This window comes from Paramormyrops kingsleyae, chromosome 19 (genome assembly GCF_048594095.1).
Source record: "Paramormyrops kingsleyae isolate MSU_618 chromosome 19, PKINGS_0.4, whole genome shotgun sequence".
Lineage (NCBI taxonomy): Eukaryota > Metazoa > Chordata > Actinopteri > Osteoglossiformes > Mormyridae > Paramormyrops > Paramormyrops kingsleyae.
In genome coordinates this window covers 7,933,280-7,960,887 of record NC_132815.1, presented here as the reverse complement: position 1 = coordinate 7,960,887, position 27,608 = coordinate 7,933,280, and the positions used below count along the sequence as shown (strand labels likewise).

The following is a 27,608-nucleotide window of genomic DNA, read 5'->3' as shown; positions in this document are numbered from 1 at the left end:
GTGCAGTCTTCCGATCTCTTGACAAGATGGGTGGATGTAGTTCATGGGAACACACTTCATAATGTTGGATTTTTCCAAATTCTTTCTCTACTCTCTTGGAAATTATTGCTGTGCCAACCAATTGCAATGGCCAACCAAACCCGGTCTCCCTTAGTATTTCATCATCTTACATAGGCCTATTTATCAAAATGAGGAATCGTCTGGCCAATAAAATAAAGAAGAGGTAATAAGAAAAACTAACCCGTTCCCAAAGGGTACCATAATCATTGGAGGTACTGAAAGATATGGCAAAATGACATCTATTGGGATCAAAATATGTTTATAATTCAGAATTATAATTATATGTTTATAATTCAGAAAGAGAAAGGCCCGAAGCTCAAACTGAGCTTCATTCGCCGCAAAGCAGCTCTTTTGGAAATCCCGCCACCTTGTGTTCGTACAGCGTGGTTGCGTCATACATTTATTCATACGTCCGGGAAATACAAACAATCCGGTGACGGTGTGATCATCCTCCATATTCCGATCATCAAAGCTTATGAAAAAAACAGTCTCAAAGTATGGTGACGTGCTGTTAGTGAAAATGTCAGGAAGGTGACCTTATGCTGCAGCACCCGTGGACTCGTCTTTTTCCGGCAATACGTAAGATGCCGGCATCGCTGCTGTGGGAGCGGCTGAATGCTGGTTTGCCGTTCTGGGTGTATCCCGTAACGGTGTGGCTTATCAGAAATTTCCAAGAATGCTCCATATCGGTTTATTTCTTCAGAATCGCTTAAGACGAACTTTATATATATATGATTAGAAGACCCGCAGTCATCAGATTTCCATTAGCATTTGGAAAAAAATACTTGAACAATCAAGCATGCAAGTGGCGCACTATCGACAGATTATTAAATGGTTTTATACTTTTTGGAATCGATTGAGGTGCACTTTGGACAGGAAGGCGATCACCGCACACATGCAGACGCCGCGGGTGGGAAACCCTGGGACCGATCCGGTAAAACACGGCGAGGACATGCCCAGGCTGCACAGACACCGTGCCAGTGGCCGGATCAGGTCAGATCCCATTTGAGGAAGTCTAGGAGGAGGAAAAAACCTCCACAAATGAGAAAACCGCAACCACAACTAAAGAACTGGTTACTCAACTGCTTTGCATGTGTACGTGCCCTTAATACCCGTAATGGTTGCCCCAGGACACCTAACTGCTGCAGGGGGTCTGTGTAAAATACATTTTTTGTTACAATTTTCTTTATTACAGTTACTGCTCCAGGCATATGCTTCCAATTTCTACCCACGCCCTTGACATCTAACATCAATCGGAAACTCAACTCAAGGACTAAAGCTTGGTACGTGTATTTTCTCAGTAAACAAACATTTCTCCTCTCCAGGAAGTTTCCGAAATCTCCCGTAAATTTCAGCAGCTTCGGGTCACCTGCGAAAGATGCGTAATATCCCGGAAATCCTTTTTTTTCTGTGGCTGAATAATTTACCGGCAAGAAGCTCAGCATCCTTTATCGCCGCAGCTATACCGCCCCCGGGACGGCAGGCTGTCACTGCCACCTCTGAGAAACCGATATGCCTAAGAATGTCTGAAATAAACTGAAACACAAATCAATTAATAACGCTTCACACCAGGAAAGAATAGTCCAGTCTAGGTCAGTTTATTGAATTCAGTAATATAAAGGAATTGGCGATAGAGTCACTGCCGTAATGAGTTCACTGAAAAGGATGGATGAGGGAAAAAAAAAGAAAAACACTGGACCAAATAACGTAAACCAAACCGTGTTAAAAACCACAATATTCCTGATGGTTTCACCACCGTGTTCATTAAAAATATTCATGTTCTCATGTTCTTTATCACAACCCGTTTACATTTTCAACATTACTGCATTAGGCTAAAACGGGAATTCAAATAATAAAAGGTAGAGTACCAAAGCCACCCCCCCCCCCCAAGCAACTGTGAAGCTGTCTAAATGTCAGGCAATGATGTCACACATTGTCATTGCTTAGTCTTATAACCTGACACCCAGACAGCACAGACCACAAACTACTCTGCCAAAGGCAGTACAGTACATGTACTTTAGCTGGGGTGGGGGATCGCATACACGACTTAATTTACTGCCATTATGACATAGACTGGCAGCTGTGGGGGGGGGTTGTGATTTACAAAATCTAGGAAGTGTCCTAAGATGTGTCTCATCGAGGGGAAAATGGATGGAGGGACAATGACTGTGATGTATTACATAGATTCCCCAAAATGCTGAGCACCTCTGAGCTGGCGCTCTCCAAACCTCCGCAGGAGTGGGCAATTCCAAGACACGGTGACACATTCTATATCGGCCTGCAACACCCAAACATATGGAAATGAAGACCGACAGTTCCGGAACTTCTTGTTAGAGAGAACTCCCTAAGGCAATTGAATGTGCTTCACCTCCCCACTCCAAGTGAATTATGGGAAGGGAGTTCACGCTGGGAGACCCCGAAAGAAGTCGACATGAGGGGAATGTATCTGCGGCGCTCTGGTCCCGGCCGGTCATTTCTGAAGTTCGTGCGGATGGCTAAATGCTTCGTACACATTGGCAGAAAACTCCTTCAACTGATCGACCATCAGAAGATCCTTAAAGAGAAACACGACCAGCTTTTAATCAACTACGTAAATATTTTCAACATTTATGGAAAGTGCATATTCCACTGTAGTTTGTCATTTTACAGTGTCCCTTATCAGTGACTATCAACACCGAGTTGCAGAAGCTCTTTACCTGCACAAAGTGACTTGGTATTTCACTGCATATTGAGTGTATCTGTCCATTCACAATGGGGATGATCTTGGCGAGGGGTAGCTGGATATGAGAGAGGCTACAAGACAAAGATGATGGGAAGGAATTCATGCACTGCCCAGGCAGGTTTAAAGAGACATGACTAAGCGATGGATAGTACTTCACCCAATGCTTTTTCTCTGGGTATGAGGGAACACTGTCATTGAATCAGATGTTTCTTTAAGCCAATCCAGGTTTAGTACCTCCTAATGCCACAAGAAAACCTGCCCAACACTGACGCCAACTTGGCCATCTATTGTTGTGCTACCTCGACACTGTAGGAAAGTCTAATATACAAATACTTTATTTAGGTGCTTTTATCCAAAGCAATTTATGAGCGAGACAAATTACCAATATACAGCTGTCAATGAGTCAACCAGGCATAAGTGCTGATACGGTGAACTTCCAATAAATGTAAAAGTGTAAGCAGCACTGGAACAACTGCTAAATATGATCTTTCAAAGACAACAAGAACCTAATGAGACATTGATTCAACGTGTCATCAGACGGCTGATAGTTCTGACCTGTCGGGGGTGCCGGCATGCATGGAGTCAAGCTGGTGAGGCCGAAAGAATTCAGCCATGTTGTCAAGGAAACGACTAAAGCCACGACTCAGGCAGGTGTCGAGGACGGTCTTGAAGTCGGGGCTGTTGAGGACAGAGAGGTGCACATTTCAGCCAGGCACAGGCAAAATGGGACTTACAGGTCTGCAAAAAGAATTAACAGCAATTAAAGAGTTTTTTTCTGTAGCTATTCGGGAGGGTAAGACACCAATTTGTGGTCTGGTGAAACATTACGATGACTTGCACCTTTCCAGCACATCCCTGGTTTCATTCAACAGCTTTATAGTTGAAACGTCCTTTTCTGTTAGACCACATGCCTGCAACAAATACAATCAATTCAATTCAAATTTGTTTGTATAGCGCATTTTCACAACATTACATTGTTTCAAAGCGCTTTACATTATCCCCACCCAAAACCCCCCATGAGCAAGTCAGAGGCGACAGTGGCAAGGAAAAACTCCCTAGAAGGAAGAAACATTGGGAGGAACCAGACTCAAAGGTGGAGCCCGTCCTCTAGGGGGCGGCAAAGGAAGACATCCCAGATTCACCAGAAAGACAACATCTGTGCGGATTACTGAGATTATTTAGCGTGCCGTACTTTTCATTCTGTGATGCTTACCCTCTGCCCATTCAAACTGTTCTTCATTTATAACACCTTTATTAGTATAACACTGTAAATTACTCTAGTTATGTCAGCTCAACAAATGCTGTTATGGCTATTATTAATATCATTAATACTGGTTAGGAGGCTAATCACTGGGTTATAAATTAAATGGGAGATGATTTAAGGTGCTGGACCTGTTACCTGAGCTGCCAGTGTGGTCTCCTCATCGGGCATCATGTACCAACAGAGGGGTCTTTGTGCCCAACCTTCATACCCTTCCTCTACAAGTGCTCTGATTTGGTGCAGGTGATCTTCAAGGTCATGCAGAGAGAGGCTTTGTTTCAGGGAGATCCTGTGGGTTGAACGATCACACACATTTACGTTCGGGACATCAGAATTCATGCAAATTTCTGAATGGACAATGCCGCAGCGGTTGCCATGTCAACGGTCTCTGAGCCAACATCTGAAACAGCAAAGGACTCACCCGCCCAGCACGTTCTGTACGGCCTGTTTCACCACAGTCATCAGTTCATTTAGACCTTAGGGCAGACAGGACAGTGTGAAACACAGACCAGCGTGATTTGCATGACAATGCACTCTATACACTGACTGTCCATTTTATTGTATAGATAAAGTACTCATTTTGGGAGAACTGGTTCATGGGTAGATGACTTGTGGATTCAGAAAAGCCATTCTGCATATTTTGTTGCCTTCCTGATGGCTTCAATTAGCCTTTTACTGGATGTTTTTAATTCCTCATAGCATTTTCTATAAACTGCAGACACTATAACGCAGGGCTATTCAAAACACGGTCCTCAAAGTCCAAGCCCTGCTGATTTTCCAGCCTTCCTTTACCCATGAGCCAAGTGTGAAGCCTCTGGCCAATCAGAATCAGTAATCGTTAAACTAACTACCTGGGAGAAATGAAAACCAGGCCTGGCTTAAATGCTTCCCTGTCATTCCATTATCTGCAACTTAGCTTTCCGTTTCAGTGAAACGAATCAGAGAAAACAAGAGGTGGTCTGTTAATGTCCGCTATGCGCTGCACAACATACTGCAGCAATCCAAGCACTTGACATGGAATGTAGGTGTCCAAAACGGGGGGGCAGCATGGGATCTGCCGCTTACCGTCGCCTAACAGGTGCTGTATGCTGGACAAGTACTGCTGCTGCACGTCAGGCGGGGCCTGGGGGGTCTGGGAGAGCCACGTCACGATAAGAGAGACAGAGAGATATACACAGAAATATACAGATAGGTGCAGTACCGATCTGGCACGTACCGTTCCGTTCTTGCTAACGGAGTTGTCCAAGTACAAGTAGCCGCCGATGATGTTTAGCTGAATGCGGAGAAGGACCACCAGCATGCAGGTGCTGTAAACGGCTGCTATGCTCCGCGTGAAACCTCGAGATAGCACAGAAGTTACTTAGGACATGTTTTAACCGATCATGACATAATTACTGCTGCAGTGACATTTTGTTTCCTCTTTTCCTCGATCTAACAACTTACTGATGATTTTCAGGTCCTCCCAGATCTCTAGCTTATTCGCAGGCCTGTAAAGACAGTAACCATCAATACGAAGCCGGCATTTTGAATGAGGCTCGATTTCATTTCGATGCCAGTCTTCGCACTCACTTGCTCCTCAGTAGTGTTGTTAAGCTCTCCGAGTTAAGGTGATGTATTATAGCTTCTCTCAAAGTGGGAAGCATGGACAGCACTACGAGAAAAAAAAACAGATCTGAGACCTAAAAACACGTTTACGGTACCCGTGCCCTGTGTTTAAAGCCACAACCCCTTTGATCGTAAACACGGTTAAATGTCACTGACCTAAAAAAGTGCAGTTTAAAATATGCGAGAGCTTCCGCTTAGGGCGGACTTGATCGGACTAAAATCTGCAGAGACTTGAGCTTCACCTGTCATGTTGCAGGTTCTCTGATTACTCTCAAAGTGGAACTGGCGGCGTGCCTGGGCGATGTACTCTGCCGCTTCCCGCTCCTGTATTTCTCTAATTTTCTTCTGCGCATACTTGCCCAAAAGATAAACACCTTGCCGGAGAAGAAAACTCCATGTTAACAAAACCGCAGTGTCCCTGAAATAACTCACCTGCTACATTCCCTGAAATAAGAAGAATCCAAAGTGACAGCCATTTCAGCAAGGCCCTTAGCAAATGTGAGACCTGCTTCAGGCTATCTAGTTAGCCAGATGGATCGTTAACACTTAAAACCTTCCAAGTGGCATCGCTGTTTGGCTAATCCGAAAACAATGCTGTCCAGATAGCTAGCTTTGCGAGCTCATCAACACTTACCTCCTACGAAAACCCCAGCAAATATAAATTTCCTTTTGTGACGCTTCAGAAAACTCCACGTTGACATCAACATTCTCGGAACTGTCGACAATCCTTAAAGTCAAAATAAGTAAAATTCCTGGCTTTTATTAATCCCACTTAGCCAGGACATAACCCAAGCAGTTAGACAGCCAGTGAACAGAAATCAATACGAGCAAAGAACCTGAGAACCGATCTGTAATTCTGCGATAAGCTGAGACTGTCTTTTCGGTTCGGCACGCTAAATATTCCGGTGTGCATCTATTTTTACCAGCAATACAGTTCCTATCCTGTCGTTTTTCCTTATTATTTTATAGATAAAGGTATATTTATCATAACATTAATGTATAATATTTAAGATTTATTAAAATATTTATTTTAAGTCTGGTTACTATATTTCTCAATGAAGAATAACTAAAATGTAGAAATGTAGTTTTCTTAACCACGGGAAAAGTGAAACGGCATTTCCAACGTGAACACTCGCGCTGTCCACGAGCTGAAAAGCTACTCGCTGCAAGTGGAAGAGCATCTAACAGTAATGCACTTAGCGGGATATACGTATACGAGTATCTGTTTACTTTATATCTTTAAATATTTGTAATTGCAATTAAAACGCTGAATCGCATTTGAGATAACCTTAGGTTTGTTGTGATGGTATTTCTCAGTATGTTTTAATTGTTAAAAGTTGTTTGATAACTATAATCTGTCAGCATGGATACTGAATCCGTGGGAGACCCTGTTGTCTGCCAAAATTTTTATCAGCCGTCATCAGAGGATATAGAGAGCTGGATGCAAAAAGCTTTTGATATGGTAACGTGAAAGATATGGACCGTATTCCACCTCGCGTTCTCCCGTTTTGCGGAAGGTTTACAGGTTTTACTCTTTAGGCTAAAGAGGCTTTAGAGAAGGGCGAAGTACCCGTTGGATGTCTGATGGTGTACAACAACCAGATCTTGGGGAAAGGAAGGAATGAAGTGAATGAAACGAAAAATGTAAGTAGGAAATCGTCTGGTTATTTATTTAAAGATTCGGTAACTTAACAAGTTTCTTACAGGTTTGATTGTACGGCAAGACCATTTTCTTAGGTGCTATGGCCACCTGCCTGCCTGGCGTTCATCCGCTCCATGTTTTCCGTTCTCCCAACTCCCATCCACAGGCTACCCGCCATGCAGAGATGGTTGCCTTGGATCAGGTGCTGAACTGGTGCCACAAGGCCCAGAGGGACCCCGGGGAGGTGCTACGGCAGACTGTCCTCTATGTGACGGTGGAGCCATGCATTATGTGTGCCGGAGCCTTGCGATTAATGAGTATCCTACACAGTGTCAGAGTTGGGCTCACTGAGGGCACTACCGCCATTCCTGGTGGAGACATTGACTTTGTTTTTCCTGTTACTGATTCCTCTGTTTATTTTATATTACTGTCATGAGCAATTTGTAAGAATGGTTGTATTTCCTCGTAAAATATGACGGATGCGCTTCTTTACATTTATTACGTTACAACCTGTGGAGTTGTGAGTTGGAAATCCTCTCATTTTGTATTTCCCGCTAAAAGCAACAGTATTGTGGCAATTTGAATGCAGATGCTCCATATGAACCGTAATTAACAGTGTTTGCTCATAAGGACAGTATGGCCTCCGGTACCTGATCGGTCTACTTCCTGGATTATCCTGAATGATGTTAACTAGGATTGTAGAGGGCAGTGTTTGCATGTTCTGGTCAGGGATGTGCTAAAATTAAAGGATAAGGAACAAGTAATATTGTTACTGTGCCATTTTAGCTATTCTGAAGTTTGATACACTTTTTGCGGAGAGCAACAGCAGAATACTTTCAGCATTGGGGAGAGAATGTTTCATCTCTCTTTTCTCTAGCGCTTTAGTTGTCTGTTTTTATGTAAAATCAACAGGGGTTAATGAAAGACTGCTCAAGGTAATCAATCAAGGGTATTTGAAGGAAAACCAAATGTGAAGAGAACATGCCTGCCAGCGTGGATCAGTGGGCCGCCGTGAGCAGGTGCCTGGCAGCTGAGAGACGCCGAGCCTTGACTGCAAGACAGACATCCCTCTGGTGGTCTTTGGCTGTAAGAACGAGAGATTCGGCGGCTGCGGGTCGGTGCTCGACATCCCCGGGGACGAGCTGCCAAACACCGGAACGGCATTCAAGGTAGAGTGGGCTGCATGCCTTCTGTGACCCTGCTCCCAAGCTGTTTGCATGCCATTAAGAAACACGGTGCCCAGGCAGGTTGAGAGGTATCTGTGCAGTCACGGGCTTTCTGGCAGCTTCAGTCGGAAATCCCTCTGACTGTACTGCGTTTTGGCTGAGAGAGCCATTAGAGGCGTTACGCACGCTCTTCACCATTGGGGGGAGCAGGAGAGCCATTAAAGGCATTACACACGCTCTTCACCCTTGGGGGGAGCAGGAGAGCCATTAAAGGCGTTACACACGCTCTTCACCATTGGGGGGAGCAGGAGAGCCATTAGAGGCGTTACACACGCTCTTCACCCTTGGTGGGAGCAGGAGAGCCATTAAAGGCGTTACACACGCTCTTCACCCTTGGGGGGAGCAGGAGAGCCATTAGAGGCGTTACACACGCTCTTCACTCTTGGGGGGAGCAGGAGAGCCATTAGAGGCGTTACACACGCTCTTCACCATTGGGGGGAGCAGGAGAGCCATTAGAGACGTTACACACGCTCTTCACCATTAGGGGGAGCAGGAGAGCCATTACAGACGTTATACATGCTCTTCACCATTAGGGGGAGCAGGAGAGCCATTACAGACGTTACACACGCTCTTCACCATTGGAGGGAGCAGGAGAGCCATTAGAGGCGTTACACACGCTCTTCACCATTGGGGGGAGCAGGAGAGCCAGGTGTTGGAAGCACGCTGACTCAGTCAATGCTCTTACACCCCCCCCCTCCCAGTGCATCTCCGGGTTCAGAGCTGAGGAAGCCGTGGAGATGCTGAAGGTTTTTTACAAGCAGGAGAACCCTAACGGTAAGACTTCTTCAGCTCTGCCCTCCAGTCCACCCACAGTGGGGGGTAACTTGTGCCTATGTGGCAGAATCTCTCATCCAGTTTAGCCCTGTAGCTGTGGCCATGTTGTTAAAATCGTGCTACAGTGAATTTTACTGTAACCTCAAAGGGTGAATTGTCTGGTGAGAATGGGCAGAGTTTCCAACACTGTAAAAGTAGAGTGGCAGAGAAGCTCAAAAACATTTGAAAATCCAGTTGGGAGAAAAGTCACATTTCTTAGCCTGTAATGCTTATTACTGGACAGTCAGCCATTTGTGTGATTTATGTGCTCATGCACCCTGACGTTTGTCTTGCTTTCAGCCCCAAAGCCAAGTGTGAGAAAGGACTGAGAAGACCGGCTATGGACAATGCTTTGTTTGACCAGCAGGGGGCTCTAGATGCTAACCTACTGAGTAGACAGGTTTGGGCAACATTATACAGCAGAATCGGTTCCTTCACAGAAGCTACCTGGAGAGACTGCCTTATAATTCAGCACGTACAGGCTGTTTTAGGATTCAGAACATCTGTTCTGTGTAATGCTTCAGGAAACATTTAATGTATGTTTTGGTGAATTTAATCAGTTTTGTTTCTAATGTCTTTTAGTGCAATCTGTCTGCCATGCCAGTTAAAAAGGGGAATAAGTGGAATATATGCAAATGGCAGCTGCATGCTAGCTCAGACTCACGTTCACCCCGTATGTGTGTCTGTCTGTGTGTGTGTCTGTGTATGTGTGTGTGCACGCGCATGTTTGCATGCATGCCCTGCGATGGGCTGGAACCCTAGCCAGTGCTCTGCCTCAGGATAGGTTCAAGGCCCTCCAGGCTTTAAATTACGATTCATCACTCCTTAGAGGATGAGTATCCTCACACTTAGCTTATCACATCACCGTTTCGCTGTTTTGCCACCGTTGCCCGATGGCTGTATGTTAAGTGTAGGAACCCTCTTCTGTGGAGAGGCACGGCGACTCAGGGGTTTGGGCTTCACTGGGTGAAGTTATATCCGGTCCTAATAACAGCTGTGAGCTGCGTGACCTGTGGCCTCCTGGCAGCTAGGGGTCCCCACTGCCACCGATGGGCCTTCTTTCTAGCGGGCGACTCCATTCCTGTTGCTGCTCTGTGCTCATGGGAAATGGAGGCTTTCCAGGGAGCATAAGGACACGGATTGGTGGAAGTGGCTCAGTCTGAGACCCGCAGCCAGGGCTGCCATAGTACAACATCCAGCTGTTTTCTAAGTCTAATGTCTAAATAGATTCTAAGCTGTTGTGTTGGATAAATAAATAAATAAAGCATATGTTTAAAAAGTAAACTTGATGCACTGAAGTAGCAGCTGGAAGCATCACTAGCAGAGTTTACAAGTTCATGATATCAGGGCGTGTCACATCCAGGTTGGCTTACTGCTCATGCTGGGACCCGTGCAAGTTTTGGGGGGAGTTTCTGCGCACTTTTGCAGTACGTGTGGCTCTATGGCTTAATGCCTATGACCGGAAGGTTGCTGGTTCAGATCCCCTGGCCAGCCGAGTGATGCCATTATTAGGTCCTTGAGCAAGGCCCTTAATCCTAATTGCTTCAAGGATGCTGGATGCTGGTGGTCCTGTGCTCTGACCCCAAAAATTGCTCTCACCTGTATATTTGTCTCATGGGCCATAATATGGGATACATGAAAACTCCCCAATTTCCTTACTGAAGACGAATGATTCTATGATATTGCGATTCTATTAAGAGCCATACATGTCAGGGTAGAGGGCAGTTACATTGCTTGGGTGAGTAACAGGTTTTCAAGCAAATGACAGCTCAGCTCATGACGTGGTTCTTGCTTGCGTGGTTCCTCGCTGAAGACCCTTTCCTGCATTTTCACCTAGTTCATTGATTCACAGATCCATGGCACTTGCGTGCATTCAGTCGTCACTCTTTACTAAAATAATGCTAATTCTGGTGAGAGAGCTGGCTAAGCGGAAAGGTTAGTTTTCAGTGGGGTACCTTCCACACGGCCACATGCTCTCCCATGCTCGGTACTTTCATTGGCCTTAATAAGACTACAAGAGACTTGAGTCTGCTTCCTGTTTGCCGCTCAGAATTTCCCAGCAGCCTCTGGGTGTGAGCCAGGCCGGTGCAGTGCAGACCGCCAAGCTGAACCCCTCCACAACACCGCGGGGCGTGCCAACCCCACCGAGGCCGGTGGCTTCTGCTGTCTCTGGTTTTCCTGTAAATCCGGCGGAATGGCTTGTGTCCGGAAGCCTGCTCCTGCAGCAGCGTCAGCGACTTCCTGACTGCCGCTTTATGTTTTCCCGCCAGTGACACCCCCTCCCCCCCCCCTTCATGATGCCAGCTGTCTGTGACGCATTGCCCCACCCTCCGTGAAGCCAGTGGTGCGTTGCCATGCTACGCGGGCCTCCATGCGGATGGCGAGGCTGGAAACTGGCATCAGGATAGAAAACGGGACTCTAAACTGAACAGCAGTACTGGTTCACCCCGGCCAGATGAAGAAGGACGCTATATGGCAGACTCGCTCAAGGTCCTTGGATTCGATTGTAGTAACAGAAATTCAGATGTAAGACGAAAGAGAGAAACTTAAATAAATGTAACAAACCAACAGCTGTAGTTATATTGGTGCTGCTGTGCCGTGATTCCGACCCCCAGTTGTTGAGCAGGAATAGACTCCGGATCCGCTCTGTAGCCGGTGCCAGCCCGGAATCCGGAATTCTCTGCTTATGGGTTCAATTAAGCCAGTGAGGACAGCCAGCGGCTCGCTTCCACGCTAACGAGCTCCGAAATGGATCTCCGGGCCCCAGCCCAAGTGTCGGATGCGGAAAACATCTGCCCGCGGCCGCTGGCCTCGCGCCGGCGGTGCCGAATGCAGGGGTCGCTCCGTCACCCCCGGGACGCTGTGTGGCCCCCGTGCTGCGGCGGACTCAGGCATGGCGTCTGGGATGACCAAGAGCCGAGAGAATGCCACCGCCGCTCCCCTGCCAAGAGTCCCACGTGCCCCCCCCCCCGACAGACACGCGTTCTCTCTTATAAAATACACACTCTTCCATCCTCTCTCAAGGACCCATTGAAACACAGACAGACTCCCTCGGTTGACTAATGCAGCCACCACACGCGACGGCTTCGTTGGGTGTGTGACACGCACACTCACCCCCTCCCCATTTTGCAGCCCCCATAAAGAATTCCCGTCGGCTCCTTTTCCTGTTCGGCTCATCGGCCAGTTCTTTTCGTTCACTCCTACCCCTGTCCTAACAGCCCCTCTTTCATCCCTACACCTCCTCATCCCTCTCTCTCTCTCTCCCTATCCTACACCCACATGGTAAAAATGCTCCCTCTCCTCCCATCCGCACACGCATACTTCTGTGTGCCTCTCTACGCTTAGCGTGTCTGGGAGAATATTGGGTGGGTGTCAGGTGGGTGAAAAATGTATTTATTTGCCTAGAGCGGCTTTGAGCCGCTCACTGCAGCCACGGCCCGGTTAACCAGAGGTCCTGCAGACTCAGACAGGGTGTGTGGCCGTCTGCGAAGTGAGTAAAGGGGACAGAAGCCATTTCCTGTGCTGCTGTACCACTTTCGGCAGCCTGGCTGTAGCTGCGCAGCTTTCGTGGTCTGGCTTGCGTATTTACATACCTCTGCTCGTTTGCGCGCCCACGGTCTGCGGTGGCCTGTGTGTTTTTGCGAGTTATCCAGGGTACGTCGCACGCCCAAAGCTCCGGGGGCAGGTGGATCCGAGGGTGGTGACATTTCTCTAATTAGCATGCAAATGTATGCGACCGCATCCTTCAAAACGGACTCACTTTGCCACCTCCGCGAGGGGTACCTGTGGTGTTAATGAGAAGTCGACGACGTGTCGTTCTCCAGCTCGCGTGCGGGCGTCCGCGCTCGAACTCGGCGGCGTCACGTGCGAGGGCTGTCGGGGGCGGGCTGCCAAGCGACGAGGTTCATACTGCGCTGCGTTAAATAAACACGCCGGTTTTCTCGTTGAGCGCCCGCTGACAGGTACGAGCGCGCGATCAGCCGATCATGTCTTCGGTTTGCATTTGTTTGGGAAAAAATATCCCATGAGGATGAGATGAGAGGCAGCTGGAAAGCGAGCAGGTGACAGGCGGCCTGTCGGCGTGAGATATCCCTCCCCAACCTTTAATTAAACCAGATATCTAATGACAATGCAGCCGCCACTTTGTGTCTGTGTTACTGCCCCTAATCTGCTCCGTCATGCCAGGAGGAGTGTTTTAATACGTGTATCTGTGGTTGAATAATCCTTGTATAGGTCACTCATTATACATGCAGTACTGTGCAACAGTCTTAGGCAGTCAAAGAAAGTGATGTTTAAATAATCGTCAAGGTGGGGTAAAACTATGATGTCTGTAGAAGTGTGTCAGCTTAGCCATTTCAAAACCTCTCCTAAAGTCACTCCAGTGTTTGCAGCAGCCAACCATAATACCAATGTATTCCTTGACTAACGAGCCTTATGTATTTGGCTAATGAATAAACCATTGATTTAACTGGTGCTGTAATTGAACGCATACATGGAATGACTGCATTGCAGTACAAGTTCGGGAAGTGAATCATTGTTCTTGTAGCCCTACAAAAAGATATCAGTAACATTTTGGAGACCACAAAAATGTTGTTTTTAATAGTGTTGCTGATTATTTGCATATATTTTAATGTTAAATTGTGTGGTTTTTTTTTTTCTTCTTCAACAAATACACTCTTATCACCCAGATAAATAGCTTTAAACATTTTCCTTTCCAGCCCAAGACTTCAGCACACAGAGCTTAGGGGGGCTTACAGTGTGAAAAGAGGTTTGTCATGCATGTGTATGCATCCGTGCTTTTTACGAGCCACGTCGGGTTGGCGATAGATCAGAGCCCATTCGGCAACTGGACCCGAGCCGGGGCAGAGAAAACGACCTCTTTATTGGAAGACCACTCAGCAAGAACTCAACAGCGTGGCACAACAAATGGCGGGACGTCGCTCACGCGGAGCCGCGATGGCGGGCTGGGCCTGGAAGGGGTCCCGTCCTCACAGTCTCGCTCTCCCAGAACAGCACGTTCCAGAGTACAGCTGTGAAACGCACTACGGGGCTGGGAGACATCGGTCTGTCGCCGAGGGAACTGGAGTCTGAGCTGGTGAGCTTTGCGCTGCCAGAGAAGCACGTCCCATGTTTCACAGGACGCCCTCGCTGCTCCAGCCAGAACGGCCGTGCGTCCTAAGATAAATATTACACCCGGAGCAAAGTAATAATCTAACATGGCCAACATAGGGGGAAAATGTAGCTCAAATGATGCTTGGGAGCTCATACTGGAATTACATTATGGGAGAAGAGAAATGCTGGAATGGACAGACCCTCGTGTGATATAGGAGCTCGTCTCGCTGTGCTGACGGCGCCGTTTCTTTACGCCGAATCCTCGGGTTTCGATTCTACTCAGGAATCTGAAGCGAGGCTTCGGCTGAACGATTGGCTCTTCTTAAGTTTTAATAATCAAGGAAAGCTCCTCTCAGCAACTAACCTCGCGTATGATTTGGTTTGTTGTGGATAGAGTCAATTCTACATCTCCAGAGCTTTTGTTTTCTTTGGGGGAGGGACGGGGGTAATGGGGTCAAACGCTGGCTTCTTAATCCTCTGGTCCCGGTATCAGTCTGCTTTGGGTTTCTCTGAGTCCACAGCATCTGCATGACACAACAAAGTGGCAAGACAGCTCAAGGTCGCGTTCAAAGACGCTCATTATCCAGGCTGCACTCAAAAAGAGATTTTGCTTCGATACGATGTCTCATGATCTGAAGGATAGCAATTAAGGGGGGGTGCGGGGGGGTAGAAATGCAATTTGAGCATATTAAGTTCAATAAAATTAAGTTATATTTGAAAATGTGACATATGTTAGTCATATCAATGTGAAATAATGATTATATTGTAAATATTTTTTTACTAATTTATCTGGGTGAAGCCATGGGGCGCCTATGATCTGAAAAACTGTCATACTTTTACCAAATTTGCCTGACAAAGCCTCACTATATCTCTAAGCTAAAATAATTCCAGTTTGTTATACATATTCTTAGATAGCCCAACTGACACAAATGAGAACTCCCCCCCCCCCCACCCACAAAGCTCTTGCTGTTCAGCTCAATATTTTATAATGAATAACAGTGAATAGCCCTTCACGTCCTCAGAATGAGCTAACGGCGTGAGCTGAAACTCCAGTGGAACTGATTGAATCACCGGACAGGCAGAAGGGGCAGTGAAGTAACTGCTCGCCAGTTTCCAGTGATTTGTGGGTTGGTCTCAAGCAGGTGGGAGAGGGAGTAGTATTTCTTATCCAACCCAATCAGTAGCTCTATGCCTTCAAACCTTTCAAACAATGAAAGAGTCTGCTTACTGATGACTACAGTTCACTCTACACCAGTATTTCTCAGCCCACTCCACAGGGAGCCTCAGACAGGCCATATTTTTGCTCTTTCCCAGTTCCCAGCCAATCGAGAACACCGAATACCTGGTACAGGTGTGCTGGGAGGGATCAAAGATGTGGCCTGTCTGCTGGTCCCCAGAGACCAGGCTGAGACATGCTGCTCTATGGTTGGATTTTGGTCCCCCCCCAACTGCATCCCCCCCGCTCCAACACAACCCCCTGTGACAGGCGTGGGGGCTTACATCTCCAGGAGTCCCAGATGTAGCTGTTGAGGACCTCCCCGAGGACATAGAAGATGCTAATCAAGGCAGTCACGGAGGAGAAGAAGGTGACCTTGGCGAGGGGGCCGATGCGGTCCAGCAGTGGGTAGACCCAAACGCCAGTGACGTGATGGACCCAGCACATCCTGCCGGCAGGACAGAGAAGATGAGAGACATCAGGGGCTCTGTGCCATCCTGTGACACAAAGTAATGACACGGTCACTGGGTGATGTGGCAGTGCCACTCAACTACAGCGTTTAAGGGGAAACAGCATACGTCTGCTTTGGTGGAGGGGTAGAGGTAGGGGTAGAGGTGGGGGTAGAGGTAGGGGTAGAGGTAGGGGTAGGGGTAGAGGTAGGGGTAGAGGTAGACCACGGGCCAATCACACCAGGGGTCCTACGGAAAAATTTACAGAAGGGACCCTCAACTGGCAAGCTTTACCAACTGCCCCGTTTGATAACAATTTACTGAGAACCCACAACCTCCGCCCAACCTAACCCTAACCCTAGCCCTAACCCTGTTTATATGTTATTTTCTTCACATTCGTAGTGCGTCAGCTTTCGTTGTGCATAATACAATGACGACAAAACCGCTGAATCCTTCAGGGAGACCGAGAAGAACCTGATGAATGTAATGGAGCATCACGCTGGGGGGGTATTCTACAGGACGGCTCAGTGTTCCACAGGTGAAAGGGCTGGGGGCAGATATAGAGGACACCCCCCCCACCTACCACCACCACCACTCCTGCAACTTTCTGCAGGAGAGTGTTCCGCTACTGATAGCCCAGTCATCACTGGTCTGAAACCAAGACAGGCCATACCAAGGTGCTGGTCATGTCCACAGTGCCTTGATCGCCCGCTCACCCCTGTGATGAGGCCACACCTGCACCCCCCCCCCCCCCCCCCCAAAGGGGCTGAGCTAAAACGACTAGCCATCCCTTAGGTCTGACCCCTTCCCGAACGAAGTCCCCCTGTATTATGCAGTGATGTCTCTGTGGTATCCTTCAGTGAAAACATTTATGCTTTATCTCAGTGTTTTTCTCTATGATTATGAAACTTACGGAGATTCCCGGAGCAATGTGAATTAGCAAGGTAGTCAGCGGCACCGGGACGATCCATGCAGTCAGGCTCAATAAATATTAATCTGGGTTTTTTTTTAATGAGGTTCCCCAATGAAAGGGCACAATAACCTCAAGATCAGTTTCCCAATTCCTTCCCAATTGCTCTGTTCACATCTCCCCCACATTCTTCAGCGCTGGAGTAACTGCAGCGCCTCGTGGGTCCGCTTTAGCTGTGTCTGCTAGTGGCGGCCCGCCTGGTTCTGTCTCACTGCTCCATAACCCCCCTGTAAGGCGGCAGGATGGGGTTAGGGTTAGGGTTAGGTTTAGTCTGCCTGCTGCCACACAGCACCCACGCCTCTTCGTTTACTTAATCTTCTTAATTCCCAAGCAGGCTCGGGCGGGGGGATTAGGGTGGGTAGATACAGTGCCGTCGTGACATCTCAGGTGCGAGCGCCACATCAGCATGCTGTCCGATTGGGTTTGACGCGGCAGGGAGCGACGGCGAGTCCCTCTGTTAAATCAGCACCAGGGTCAATATCGTTAACGAAAATTAAAACGAAAACGCAAACATTTTCGCAAACTGAAATAGATGAAATTCCCATAAATAATGTTTCCGGCACTAAATAAAACGGTGAAAACAAACGTCAAATACTTTCCCTTATCACTCTTTAATAGTATTTAGCTAAAGCACTGGTTTCTTCATCTTTCCTCTTGATTGAAATCATTCAAGGAAATGTAATCCAGCACAGATGCTCCTTGCTTTACGATATTTCGACTTATGATGGTGCGTCAGTAGTCAGTTTTTGAATTCTGATCTGATCCCGGACCTGTGATATGCCATTACTGATGCTGGGCGATAGCAGCATCCTGCAGCCATGCTTCCAGTCTCCATCAAACATCTCCTTTTTACAGTGTTTAACCAAAAAACTTGTATTCATTTACTTGCTTTTCAATATTTAGTAATTATTCATTTACATATTCAGTAACAGTAGTTATTTACTTACTTTTAACATCGTTCATATTCAACTTATGATATATTCCACTTATGATGGGCTCCTCAGAATACATCCCCTATGCAAGTTGAGGAGCGCCTATATATTGCTGTTAGATGACCATTAGTAATACCTGCAACATGTTTTGCCCATTTCGAGTACATTGTGTATTCATGAAGTATTCTATGAAGATCACACATAAAATAGTTTAGCGGCTTTTTCTATCTCCAGAAATAAAATATATAAGAACTAAATAGAAATATATCTTCAAAAACTAATAAAACCACACTGAAAATTAACGAAAATTTAACTGGGCTTCAAATGAAAACTGAAAAATAATATAAAAATAAAAACTAAATTAAAAAATCCACACTATAACAACACTGATCAGCGCTCTGGATTCACGTGGGCATGTGTGATGGTGGTTCTGGTGAAGGCCGGCGCCGCTCTGCCAGAGCGCCAGACCGCAGGCAACGCACCACGCTGGAGAAAAGTCAGCCCACCCAGCCGTGGGGTTCTGATGCAAGCGGCGCTGCTGGCGCCCATACGTGCCATCGGTTTGACCGATTGATTAGTCATGCCTGCTTCCTCATGCCTCGCTCGGCCAATAATCGATGAGGGCCAGTGAGAGAGAGAGAGAGAGGGGGACACTTACCATAGAACATACCCCACGGCGAAGCTGCACACTGCCAGCAGTCCACAGAACCTGCTAGGATACTTGTGGTGTGTTGTTCTCATCTCGATTAGGATGAATGGAAGCACTGTAGTATGCTAAAAAAGAAAGGAAATAGTAATTATCCACACTGCATATCCACACTGCATATCCACACTGCACGTTTCTGTGATAAGCTTTACAGGATGTGCCAGATTTTAACTGTTCTCAAATATATACACATATATAATATATTTCATCCATCTGGACAGCATGATGGCTCAGTGGGTGGCACTGTTATCTTGCGCCTGCAGGGAGGGGGCTCGATTCCTGCTCTGTTGGTGCAGTTTGGAGATGTTCTCGCTCTATCACATGGGCATCTTCCCAGTTCTCTAGTTTCCTCCCCTGCTCCAAGGACACGCTTTCGGGATAACTGGTGATGCTAAATAGCTTGCAGTGCGCGTTTATGTCCTGCCATGTGTACCCACATCTTGTGTCCAACGTTACCTGCTATAAGCTCCTGCCCCCCCTGAACTTCTCAAGGATAAGTGATGGATGGATGGATTTCATCCACCCATATTAAAACATATTTCCATGTGCTTTCTCTTCTTCGGATCTGAAGTTTCATGATTGATTCCTGCCAACTGGGTTTTCTTGACCATTTTGACTGTTATAAAATTTGAATCATTTCCCTTTTTATTAAATGGTGCCATCCTTTTCCTACAGGAAAGCGGGAGACATGGGCGCGTGGCGGGGCTTTCTTCTGGAAAATTCTTTCCCCACCTGCATCCGCCGTCTAGCTTCCCGCGCAACCCTGGCCGGAAGGGTGCCGTGTCGGATCGTCTGCAGCCCGGCCTCGTACGCCGAATATCGGTCGCTAGCGTGTTTACGGAATTGGGTCACAATGTGAGAAATAAATCAGCTTTGGATAGCTTTGTCCGGCCCGAGGTTCGACACCATGTTCCTGCACTGTACAACCGAAGTTCCCACACGCGCACACGCCCATGCGGCAGCTGCCGGGGCTCGATTCAATAAGTCGCCTCTGAAGAGGCAAGCGCCACATCTCTGTCGCTTTTTTCGTCCGTGCCCATGAGTCACACTCACTTTGGTGCTCGTACGCCACCTGCCCTTTTCACCAGAACGCGGTTATATAACGCAAGAAAAAAAAAAAAAAAGTGTACTTGAACAGGAAATGAAAATAATAGGTCTCGGCGATCCTCTCAACACAGAAAGAACAGGAAATTAGCATTTAGACTGCTGTGCCATATGCTGCCTTTTCTTAACCGGAAGCGTTTTTTTCCCCCGGCACACGGAGTGCCTCGGAAGCCCGTGTAAGATGCCGCGTAAGTGCTAATTAACGAGCCGGCATAAGGACTCTGGCCATGTTTGATTTGAATTATGGCTAATTGCCCTTAGGATTCTGGCTTTGACATCTCATGTACACCGGTCATTCTGCCATGAAATCCTAAATGTATGTGGGGTAGTCAGGCTCAGTCAGGGGCGTCACTCGAAATTCTGAGCCCCCTAAGGAAATGTTTACCCCCCCCCCCCTCCCCCACACTTGGGTTGGCACTTTCAACTTTTAATCTGAAGAAACACGTGACCCGTAGTACATCGAATCTGCTGAGTGGGGGTGGGGGTGGTCCCAAATGGTAGATTTTGGGGGCCCTTAAAAGTAGGGCCCCCTGAATCTGCCAGGGTATCCATGCCCTTCTGATGCCCCTCCCTGGAGGGAGATCACCCAACCCAAAGCCCAGTTTCACTGCTCCACATTAGCATTCTGCTGTATACATTCTCATTGTTCAGTGTTACATTGTTCTGTATTATTCATGATTGTTATTAATGGGAGGTGGTCGCGTATAGCGGCAAAAGGAAAAAGGCTTCATCTAAAGATGAACGGCGGTGGGGGAGGAACTGCTTATTCTCCGGAAAGGCGCCAGCAGGGGAGGGGAGGATGTGTGAGACGTAGGTACGGGCTGTATGGAGCTGTGGTATTTTCGTCCAGTGCCTCAGAACATTACCGCCAGGAGCTAATTTCCCTCCAACTTTTTTTTGCTGGAGAAAATCCGCTCCCTCGTGCGCAACACCCGGTCGAGCTGTCACTAGATGGTGCTGTACTACAGCCCGGGACCTGGGGGGGGGGAGGAGGAGGAGGAGGTGGAGGAAGAGGGGGGTGATTCCATACTGCCGATAGTGCCGCAGTAGAGCCGATACGAGCCTACATTACAGCACGCGGTTTTTCAGGATCTGTCATCGGGGGGGGGGGGGACGTGCGACTCCGGGAGTGGCTGACATTTCTGTGGCGTTTCGGTAGGGAGGCGATTGAGGGGGAGCCACAAATGCAGTCAGGAGAACGCGGACAGCACAGCACTGAAGACAACAAACGGCGCTAAGTGCTGCTGATCGAGGATTCAGGCGAACTCCTCCAGGTCCGATCCAGGCTGTCCTTCATTCACCGGTCCCTGCCGCTCGATGAGGGAGACAGACCCACGGCCCAGCATACCTACTCTCCTATTGGTATTCCACCCTTTTTGTCAGAAATGCCAGGTTCACGGTTTTGCCAAAGTCGTGCCACTTCTCTGTATCGTTGTGTCTGACAGCTAGTCAGGGTTTAAACCTCCCCGGAGATCTATTTTGCCAGCTTTTGCCAACTGCTTAATTTGTCATGCTTTTGATGACAGACTGGTTCAGCCGAGTGCTGATGAGTAGTCAGGTAAAACAGGCCTGAGCACCTGCAGGTTCATGAGTAGGTTATAGAAGAATGTAGGCAGGTGTTTATTATCCAATGTAGCTTCTGGGCAATTAAGTAAAAACACAGACACACAAATCACAAATACTCCTGTACCATCGATAACAGGGACAAAGAATCCTTAAAACAAGAAGGTCACCTCTCTGGATCTCAATTGTGAAGCTTGTCACATATGACATTAGAGTGTTTCTCCCCAACACCACCCACTTCAAAAACCCTGCAACCCCCCCCATCACAGTATGTAATTATTAAGGTCAGGCACACTCAAGCAGCAATTAAGTCCTCCCCGTTGATTAGGCTGACTTTTCGAGATTTTCTTTTTAAGATGATTACTGAATCATGGGCAAGTGGGGAGCAGGAGAGTTCCCAGCTGAAAGGCTGTGCTGACGTCGCCGTCGGAAACCTTGACGCTGTTGCGGGGGGGGGGGGGGGGGGGTGGTCTCATTCGGAGTGACGCACGGCTTTTCGGAACGCCGGAATCAACTCGGCCGTGATCTCCCCCTCCGACGAGACCAGGCTGCACATTACATCCACACCATGAGCCTATTAACTCCTAAGAGGCGCTCAAACACGTGTAAACAGTGTCCACGGCAACAGGGCTCATTGATGCCCTTCATCAAAAACCTTGAGGGGGCAGTCTATCCGTTTTGCTCATTTGAAATACAGTTCAAGGACACACGGAGTCCGGAAGGTTCACCCGGCTAAAACAAAAGTGGCTGCCTACTCAAAGCATAAAAAGACAGTCACACAAAAAATGGCTAATTAGCCGAATAAAAACAGTTAACAAGTATATGAATTAGGTGAAGTTGTTGAATGGTGAACAACGGCTCCCTGGGGGGTACTTGTGTTGGTGCCGTGTGCCGTGTGCAGAAATCAGTGTGATGCAGGGTCCCCTTGGGGCCCGAGGCACGGGGGGTGAGGGGCAAAGCCACGTCCCTTCAGTGATCAAACTTAATGTGCTTCGACTGACCAGATGAAAATTCTGGGACCCAGGAGCCTGGTACTTACTCTCCCTGCCAGTGCTCATTAATCCCCGAAAATGGAAAGGTCTATAATTTTCAGCAAACTTAATCACTGGCAGACGCCTTCGACCAAAACGACAAACTCTGGAACCTGTTCGTGCCTGTTTTTCTGCCCTCCTTCTTTTACAAAAAAAATAAAAAATCAGGGAGTAGCTGAGGTCAGGTTCCTTGCCCAAGGCATTAACAGCTGTGTCCCCAGTTGGGCTCCGGACCAGAAACAGTACCAGCCCCTGAGCGCTGGAACTGAAAAGTGAAGCTCTTCTCCTTCAGTACAACAAATAAAGTACCTCAGGTGACATAAACACCATTTGTGCAGTTTTACAACTGTGTATAGAGGCAATGCATCAACACCATAGAGACCATACCACGTTAGCATGAACGCTACAATGCTTCCAACCCTGATGTTTACACGCCTGGAACATGTGAGAGGTGCCCCTCGGAGATAATTAGCTAATGAGCTTGATCTCATGCTAGGCTTTGATTTACTGACTTTCAGGGGCATTAGACAGAGGGGGACACAGCTGCAGGTGATACAGAAACTTAACTCTCAAACTAGCTCACAAAAATGCAACCAAACTTATAGGGAATTTACCGTCTCCCTGTTTAAGCTCGACAGCGCTGACAGATTCTTTTACTTGCGTGTTTGTCATGACCATTAACTGCCACGGTAATCTTGTAAACACGGCAAACCCACAGAGAAAGGACATCCTTGACAGATTTCTGCATAGCTTTCTTAAGTGTCTTCAGTTTCGACATTATGATTCAATGGGTTTGACCAGCTTAAGTGTCTTTCGTCAGTCCCTTCCAGTGCATCAGTGTGATATTACAACAAAATGCAGAGGAGACAAGCTCCATCTTATCTTAAGTGTCCTCATCAACCACCACTGACGTAAAAAGCTCCTTTTCACAGATCTTGATCTCAGACACTTCCTGCTTGGCACTATTGCAGATCAGATGATGACACCTCTACCTCAACCAAATTTGCAGTATGAGTACTTGCCACGTTAATTTTAGTCATCAGCACTCCATTACCTGCCTCTACAATTGCTTTGCATCCTGTATTTGCTGTTACTCCATTCCCTGACTCTACTATTGCTGCTTACCCTGTAATTTGTGTTACTCAATTTCTTGCCTCTACTATTGCTTTTCACCTTGTAATTGGTGTTACTCTATTCCCTGCCTCTGCTTTTGTCTTTATTTTGTATTACTATTTGCTGTTACTCCATTCCCTGCCTCTACTCTTGCTCTTTACTCTGTATTTGCTGTTACTCCATTCCCTGCCTCTACTCTTGCTCTTTACTCTGTATTTGCTGTTACTCCATTCCCTGCCTCTACTCTTGCTCTTTACTCTGTATTTGCTGTTACTCCATTCCCTGCCTCTACTCTTGCTCTTTACTCTGTATTTGCTGTTACTCCATTCCCTGCCTCTACTCTTGCTCTTTACTCTGTATTTGCTGTTACTCCATTCCCTGCCTCTACTCTTGCTCTTTACGCTGTATTTGCTGTTACTCCATTCCCTGGCTCTACTCTTGCTCTTTACTCTGTATTTGCTGTTACTCCATTCCCTGCCTCTACTCTTGCTCTTTACTCTGTATTTGCTGTTACTCCATCCCTCACCTCTACTCTTGCTCTTCACCCTGTATTTGGGGCTGCATTTCACCCTTGAATACACTGAGCACTGTTAGTGCGAGGAGGGGTCAGCTCAGGCTGTATCACGGCATTGCTCCCTCAGTGCGTTTTCACTGAGTCAGCGAAATGGAGTGAGTTTATGAAGCGGGGAAGTTTCGTGTTTCAGATCACTTTGCGATCATCTCCACATGCCTGCTGAAGCGGTGTGCCTGCACAGGAAAGATCACCGCAAGACAAAGACCCCCCCCCCCCCCCCCCATCACCTCACAAAACGGTCGCTTATGTCTGCAGCTGTTTTACACAAAGTACACATCCAACATTTCCAGCAAAGAATCCCTGTTCAAATCCTGTATTCTGGATTTTGTAGCTCGTATAGATTTCTAAGTGGCTGAAACCTTTACTACCAGCTCCTTTCCTTTTAAACTCGGATTTCCTTATTTGGATTAAGAAACGCTGGCCGTCCACATGTTCCAGAACTTGGTCAGTTCAGGGTTCTAATAGCAGATGAGCTCGCCCATTGTGAAACTTAGCGAGTTTTATTAGCATACTTTGTCTGTTCTAGTTACGCTAAAAGAGGGCTTGTTTGTCCCAACAGGGCTGTAAAAATAGCAGGTGAGCTTGATAAAACAGACCACACATGTGTCCAGATGGAGACTGACTCCATGCCATCACGTTGTGGTCTTTTGCTTGACCTGGCTTGTGGGCCGGTTCTCGCTTTCGCATAACTGAGGAACGCGCAAGGCATTATACGTAGGTTTGCTTGGAACGACTCAGCTGTAGAGTTTTTTTGTTGCTCTGAACAAATCGTATTTTTCCACAATGGTCACATCCAAGCAGCGTAATTTTAGAACCTCAGCTGGAAGCCACGTTACCAGCCTGGGGAGTTACATCAGGCTAGTGTATTGATGAGAGTCCTCTGCTGCTGGGGGGGGGGGGGGGCTGGTCTTTCTACACCTGCTGGTCGGCCATTCAGCCTGATACCCAAGCCTCTTATTCCTCGTATAATAGTTGTAGGTTGCACTGGAATGTCTGTTTGCACAAAAGCATAATACTCTGAGTCTGGCACTGTTAACTTTTAACAGAAACTAACTTGACCATCATTACAAATCTTGTATTAGCAAGGTTCGATCTGCTTAACCTTTTCAGTTTTTCCACATTATTATTTTTTTTATTTCTCCATCAGCCAAGGCTGTACAAGACGTCCTCCATAGTTGGCTGGATACCCCACAGGCAGGGTGAGGGTGCCCCCCCCCCCCGTCATACAGAAATTGCATAGATGATTGCTTTCTTTACACAGACAGGTCATGTGACATTATGTCATTTGTATTCCACCACTATGGGACTCCCAGGAGCAGCCTGCAAAAGCGATAACTCAAATTCCAATAACGCTACAGAATAGATCCTGGAGTGCCTAAAGTTAGCCAATACCAACTGCCCTTTAGCAGATATTGACCTGCTTGTACACCACTGTTTTTCAAACATGGTAGTAAGGTGTTTATTTGCCAGAGGCAGAGATTTCACTTCCAGGGAGTACAAATCCCGACCAAGATTTTGCTTCAACCATCCAGTTGAGTATAAAGAGTCACAGTCACATAGTACTCAACTGTACTCTCTGGACCTGAAATCTCCAGCTGTTATGTGCTTATCAGCAAAAGATGGTAGGGTCATGACTGAGAACTTGTAGAACTTGAACTGGACTTTATACCATTGTATCATTTTTGCCATAATCGATTGGCAGTTTTTGAGGGTCTTCTGGGGGTGAGAGACCGATGCTGTGGACTTGAGGTGCCTCTGGGGTTAAAACAGCCAGAGTGAAAGCATTCCTGGCTTGACCAGTCTGGGGAACTGGGAAAACAAAGGCCGTGTTCAGCGGTTGAGGAGCCTCTCCTTTCTGAAGCATGTTCCCGCATAGCTATTTTGTCCGTTTTTTGCACTGCTGGGGGATCACTTAGAAAAGATCAATATGTCTGTTTTTTTTTTTTTTCTTTTGGGGGGGGGGGTGTAACATTTCACGGCCGTTTCAGGCAAAGCCGTGTAAAATATCAGGCCTGCTCCTGGGATCTGGATCTTGCGTCTAGTCTGGAAAAGCTACTATGCAAAGTTGCCTGTCCAAGCTCTGTCATTAAAGTGGTCACATAACTTACTACCTCATCCTTGACAACTGACAAAATATTTACTCATCTCGACTGTGAAAAAATGGCCGCTTAGCAGTTTGATTCCACCCCCCCCTTTCCTAATTGTTTCCCAAGCTCATGAGTGCAGCTTGATTGAGAAAAGCATTTTATTCTCGTCTGCTCTTCTTTGTGTGTGGGGGGGTTGACGCTTCCTTATTTTCACGGCGCATTACTCGAAGGCTCCCACCCCACCGCAATGCGAATGTGGCGGGGCGCATTTTCGCATCGCTGGCCGTGCACGCTGCAATTCTCTGACCCTTCTCGAGAGAGTGGAATGTTAAGAGTTCTCCGTGCTAGCGAGGGACTTTCCACAAACTTGGCTAGTCCTCCCTCTGCCAAGCCACAAAAACTATCTTTGAGAGCTTCTCGGCCCGATAGTCGGAGGCCTGGGGTTGGGAAGAAGGCCTGCCACATTCAATTATCCTGGGGGGGTCACAAAAAAAGGCTAAAATAAGACCCGACTTGGTGACTTGACATCCTGCATAGAAATGCAGAGTCAGGCCAAGCCCGCTAAGAGGCATGCAGTCGGGGAAAGGAATACGAACATTGCTTTCTTCCCCTTGCAGGACGGGACACATCTGAAAAGGCGGCACTCAACCGCGTGTCTCCTCAGGATCGCTCTGTCGATGGAGAATGCGGCCGTGCCCTTGTTTCAAATTCTTCAAACTGGACAGACTGTTGACAGCAGGACCGGAATGGCGTCTAGAGGCATCCATGAAACATCCGAACGATCAAGAGGCACAAAATGGGAGATTTGCAGGAGGTTTGGGCCTAACACATTACTCGGTGCGCCAACGGGGCACTCTATACTGCTCTACGGCAAGCTGGGCTGGCTGCTACACCTCAGTAGCCAGGTACCCGTCCATCTCCAGCTCAGCAGCGGGCACTGCTGACACAAGCCGCGTGCCAGCATCCAAATCCTGGGACCACCTGTGCCAGGGGTATGATCGTTCACCCAGTGTCATAGGGGATGCTGCAGGACAAATAAAATGAAGGTTGAAGGTGCCACTGGAGGGCAGTAGAGGGACCCTTTGTGTCCCCGTTGTAGCTATTTTCCTACTACATATGGGACAGCAGATGGCAAAGGTCTTATATTCAGTAGGTTGGAAGTTCAAATCCTAGGTGGTGTAGCCTTGAGCACAGTCCTCAAAAACTATTGCACCGGGTAAGTCAGCTTAAAAATACAAGCCACTTTGTGCTCTCCGCAAAAGAAAACCCACAAACGAAATATGTCAGCCAAAATTTCTTTTATACATGGAACAATCCAGAATGTCCTGACCTAGTGCAGTTTCAAAGCTTGACCGAAGTTGCCTGGAGAATAATGTGATATCTCAAAAATCTGGACTTAACTCAAAATCAGAGTTAAATCTC

At 47.3% G+C, this 27,608-nt stretch overlaps 3 protein-coding genes across 6 annotated transcripts in view; 1 reads left to right on the top strand and 2 right to left on the bottom strand.

Moving 5' to 3' along the window:
• Positions 1-1,642: 1,642 nt before the first annotated feature.
• On the bottom strand, positions 1,643-6,547 carry pex3 (peroxisomal biogenesis factor 3). Its single transcript, XM_023840945.2, has 12 exons — positions 6,283-6,547; positions 5,891-6,022; positions 5,613-5,694; positions 5,487-5,530; positions 5,260-5,381; positions 5,109-5,175; positions 4,465-4,519; positions 4,182-4,332; positions 3,623-3,693; positions 3,338-3,460; positions 2,757-2,853; positions 1,643-2,614 (listed from the first exon to the last, which is right to left on the bottom strand). Exons 1-12 carry the CDS (start codon positions 6,353-6,355, stop codon positions 2,531-2,533), a joined length of 1,101 nt encoding a protein of 366 aa, XP_023696713.1. The 5' UTR covers positions 6,356-6,547; the 3' UTR covers positions 1,643-2,530.
• Positions 6,548-6,626: 79 nt separating this feature from the next.
• adat2 (adenosine deaminase tRNA specific 2) lies at positions 6,627-26,915 on the top strand. 3 transcript variants are annotated; one of them, XR_011984126.1, is made up of 7 exons: positions 6,627-7,110; positions 7,188-7,292; positions 7,457-7,607; positions 8,353-8,459; positions 9,218-9,290; positions 9,630-9,729; positions 26,804-26,915. XR_011984126.1 is itself a non-coding variant. In XM_023840949.2 (6 exons), the coding sequence occupies exons 1-6, from the start codon at positions 7,012-7,014 to the stop codon at positions 9,656-9,658; spliced, it is 564 nt and encodes a 187-aa protein (XP_023696717.1). In that variant the 5' UTR covers positions 6,702-7,011; the 3' UTR covers positions 9,659-13,797. The 3 variants fall into 3 exon arrangements, 1 of the variants encoding a protein (XP_023696717.1); XR_002841693.2 differs by lacking the exon at positions 26,804-26,915 and adding an exon at positions 11,380-13,797; XM_023840949.2 differs by lacking the exon at positions 26,804-26,915 and having other exon boundaries at positions 6,702-7,110; positions 9,630-13,797.
• The window catches only part of aig1 (androgen-induced 1 (H. sapiens)), a 41,791-nt gene continuing 28,088 nt past the window's right edge, over positions 13,906-27,608 (bottom strand). For both annotated transcript variants that reach the window (XM_023840947.2, XM_023840948.2), the window contains exons 4-6: positions 18,667-18,782; positions 15,942-16,105; positions 13,906-14,965 (exon numbers count right to left, since the gene is read on the bottom strand). In XM_023840947.2, the coding sequence (XP_023696715.1) occupies positions 14,931-14,965; positions 15,942-16,105; positions 18,667-18,782 (315 nt within the window). In that variant the 3' untranslated portion in view covers positions 13,906-14,930. The remainder of the gene's footprint in view (positions 14,966-15,941; positions 16,106-18,666; positions 18,783-27,608) is intronic.

Bases quoted from the DNA above. Each gene is read 5' to 3' on its own strand.
- adat2 (XM_023840949.2), top strand. From the start codon at position 7,012: ATGGATACTGAATCCGTGGGAGACCCTGTTGTCTGCCAAAATTTTTAT. The intron at 8,460-9,217 runs GTAGAGTGGGCT...CCCCCCTCCCAG, and splicing joins ACACCGGAACGGCATTCAAG to TGCATCTCCGGGTTCAGAGC. The intron at 9,291-9,629 runs GTAAGACTTCTT...TCTTGCTTTCAG, and splicing joins CAAGCAGGAGAACCCTAACG to CCCCAAAGCCAAGTGTGAGA.
- pex3 (XM_023840945.2), bottom strand. From the start codon at position 6,355: ATGTTGATGTCAACGTGGAGTTTTCTGAAGCGTCACAAAAGGAAATTT. The intron at 5,382-5,486 runs GTAAGTTGTTAG...TGCTATCTCGAG, and splicing joins GGAGGACCTGAAAATCATCA to GTTTCACGCGGAGCATAGCA. The intron at 5,176-5,259 runs GTACGTGCCAGA...TGGCTCTCCCAG, and splicing joins CCGTTAGCAAGAACGGAACG to ACCCCCCAGGCCCCGCCTGA.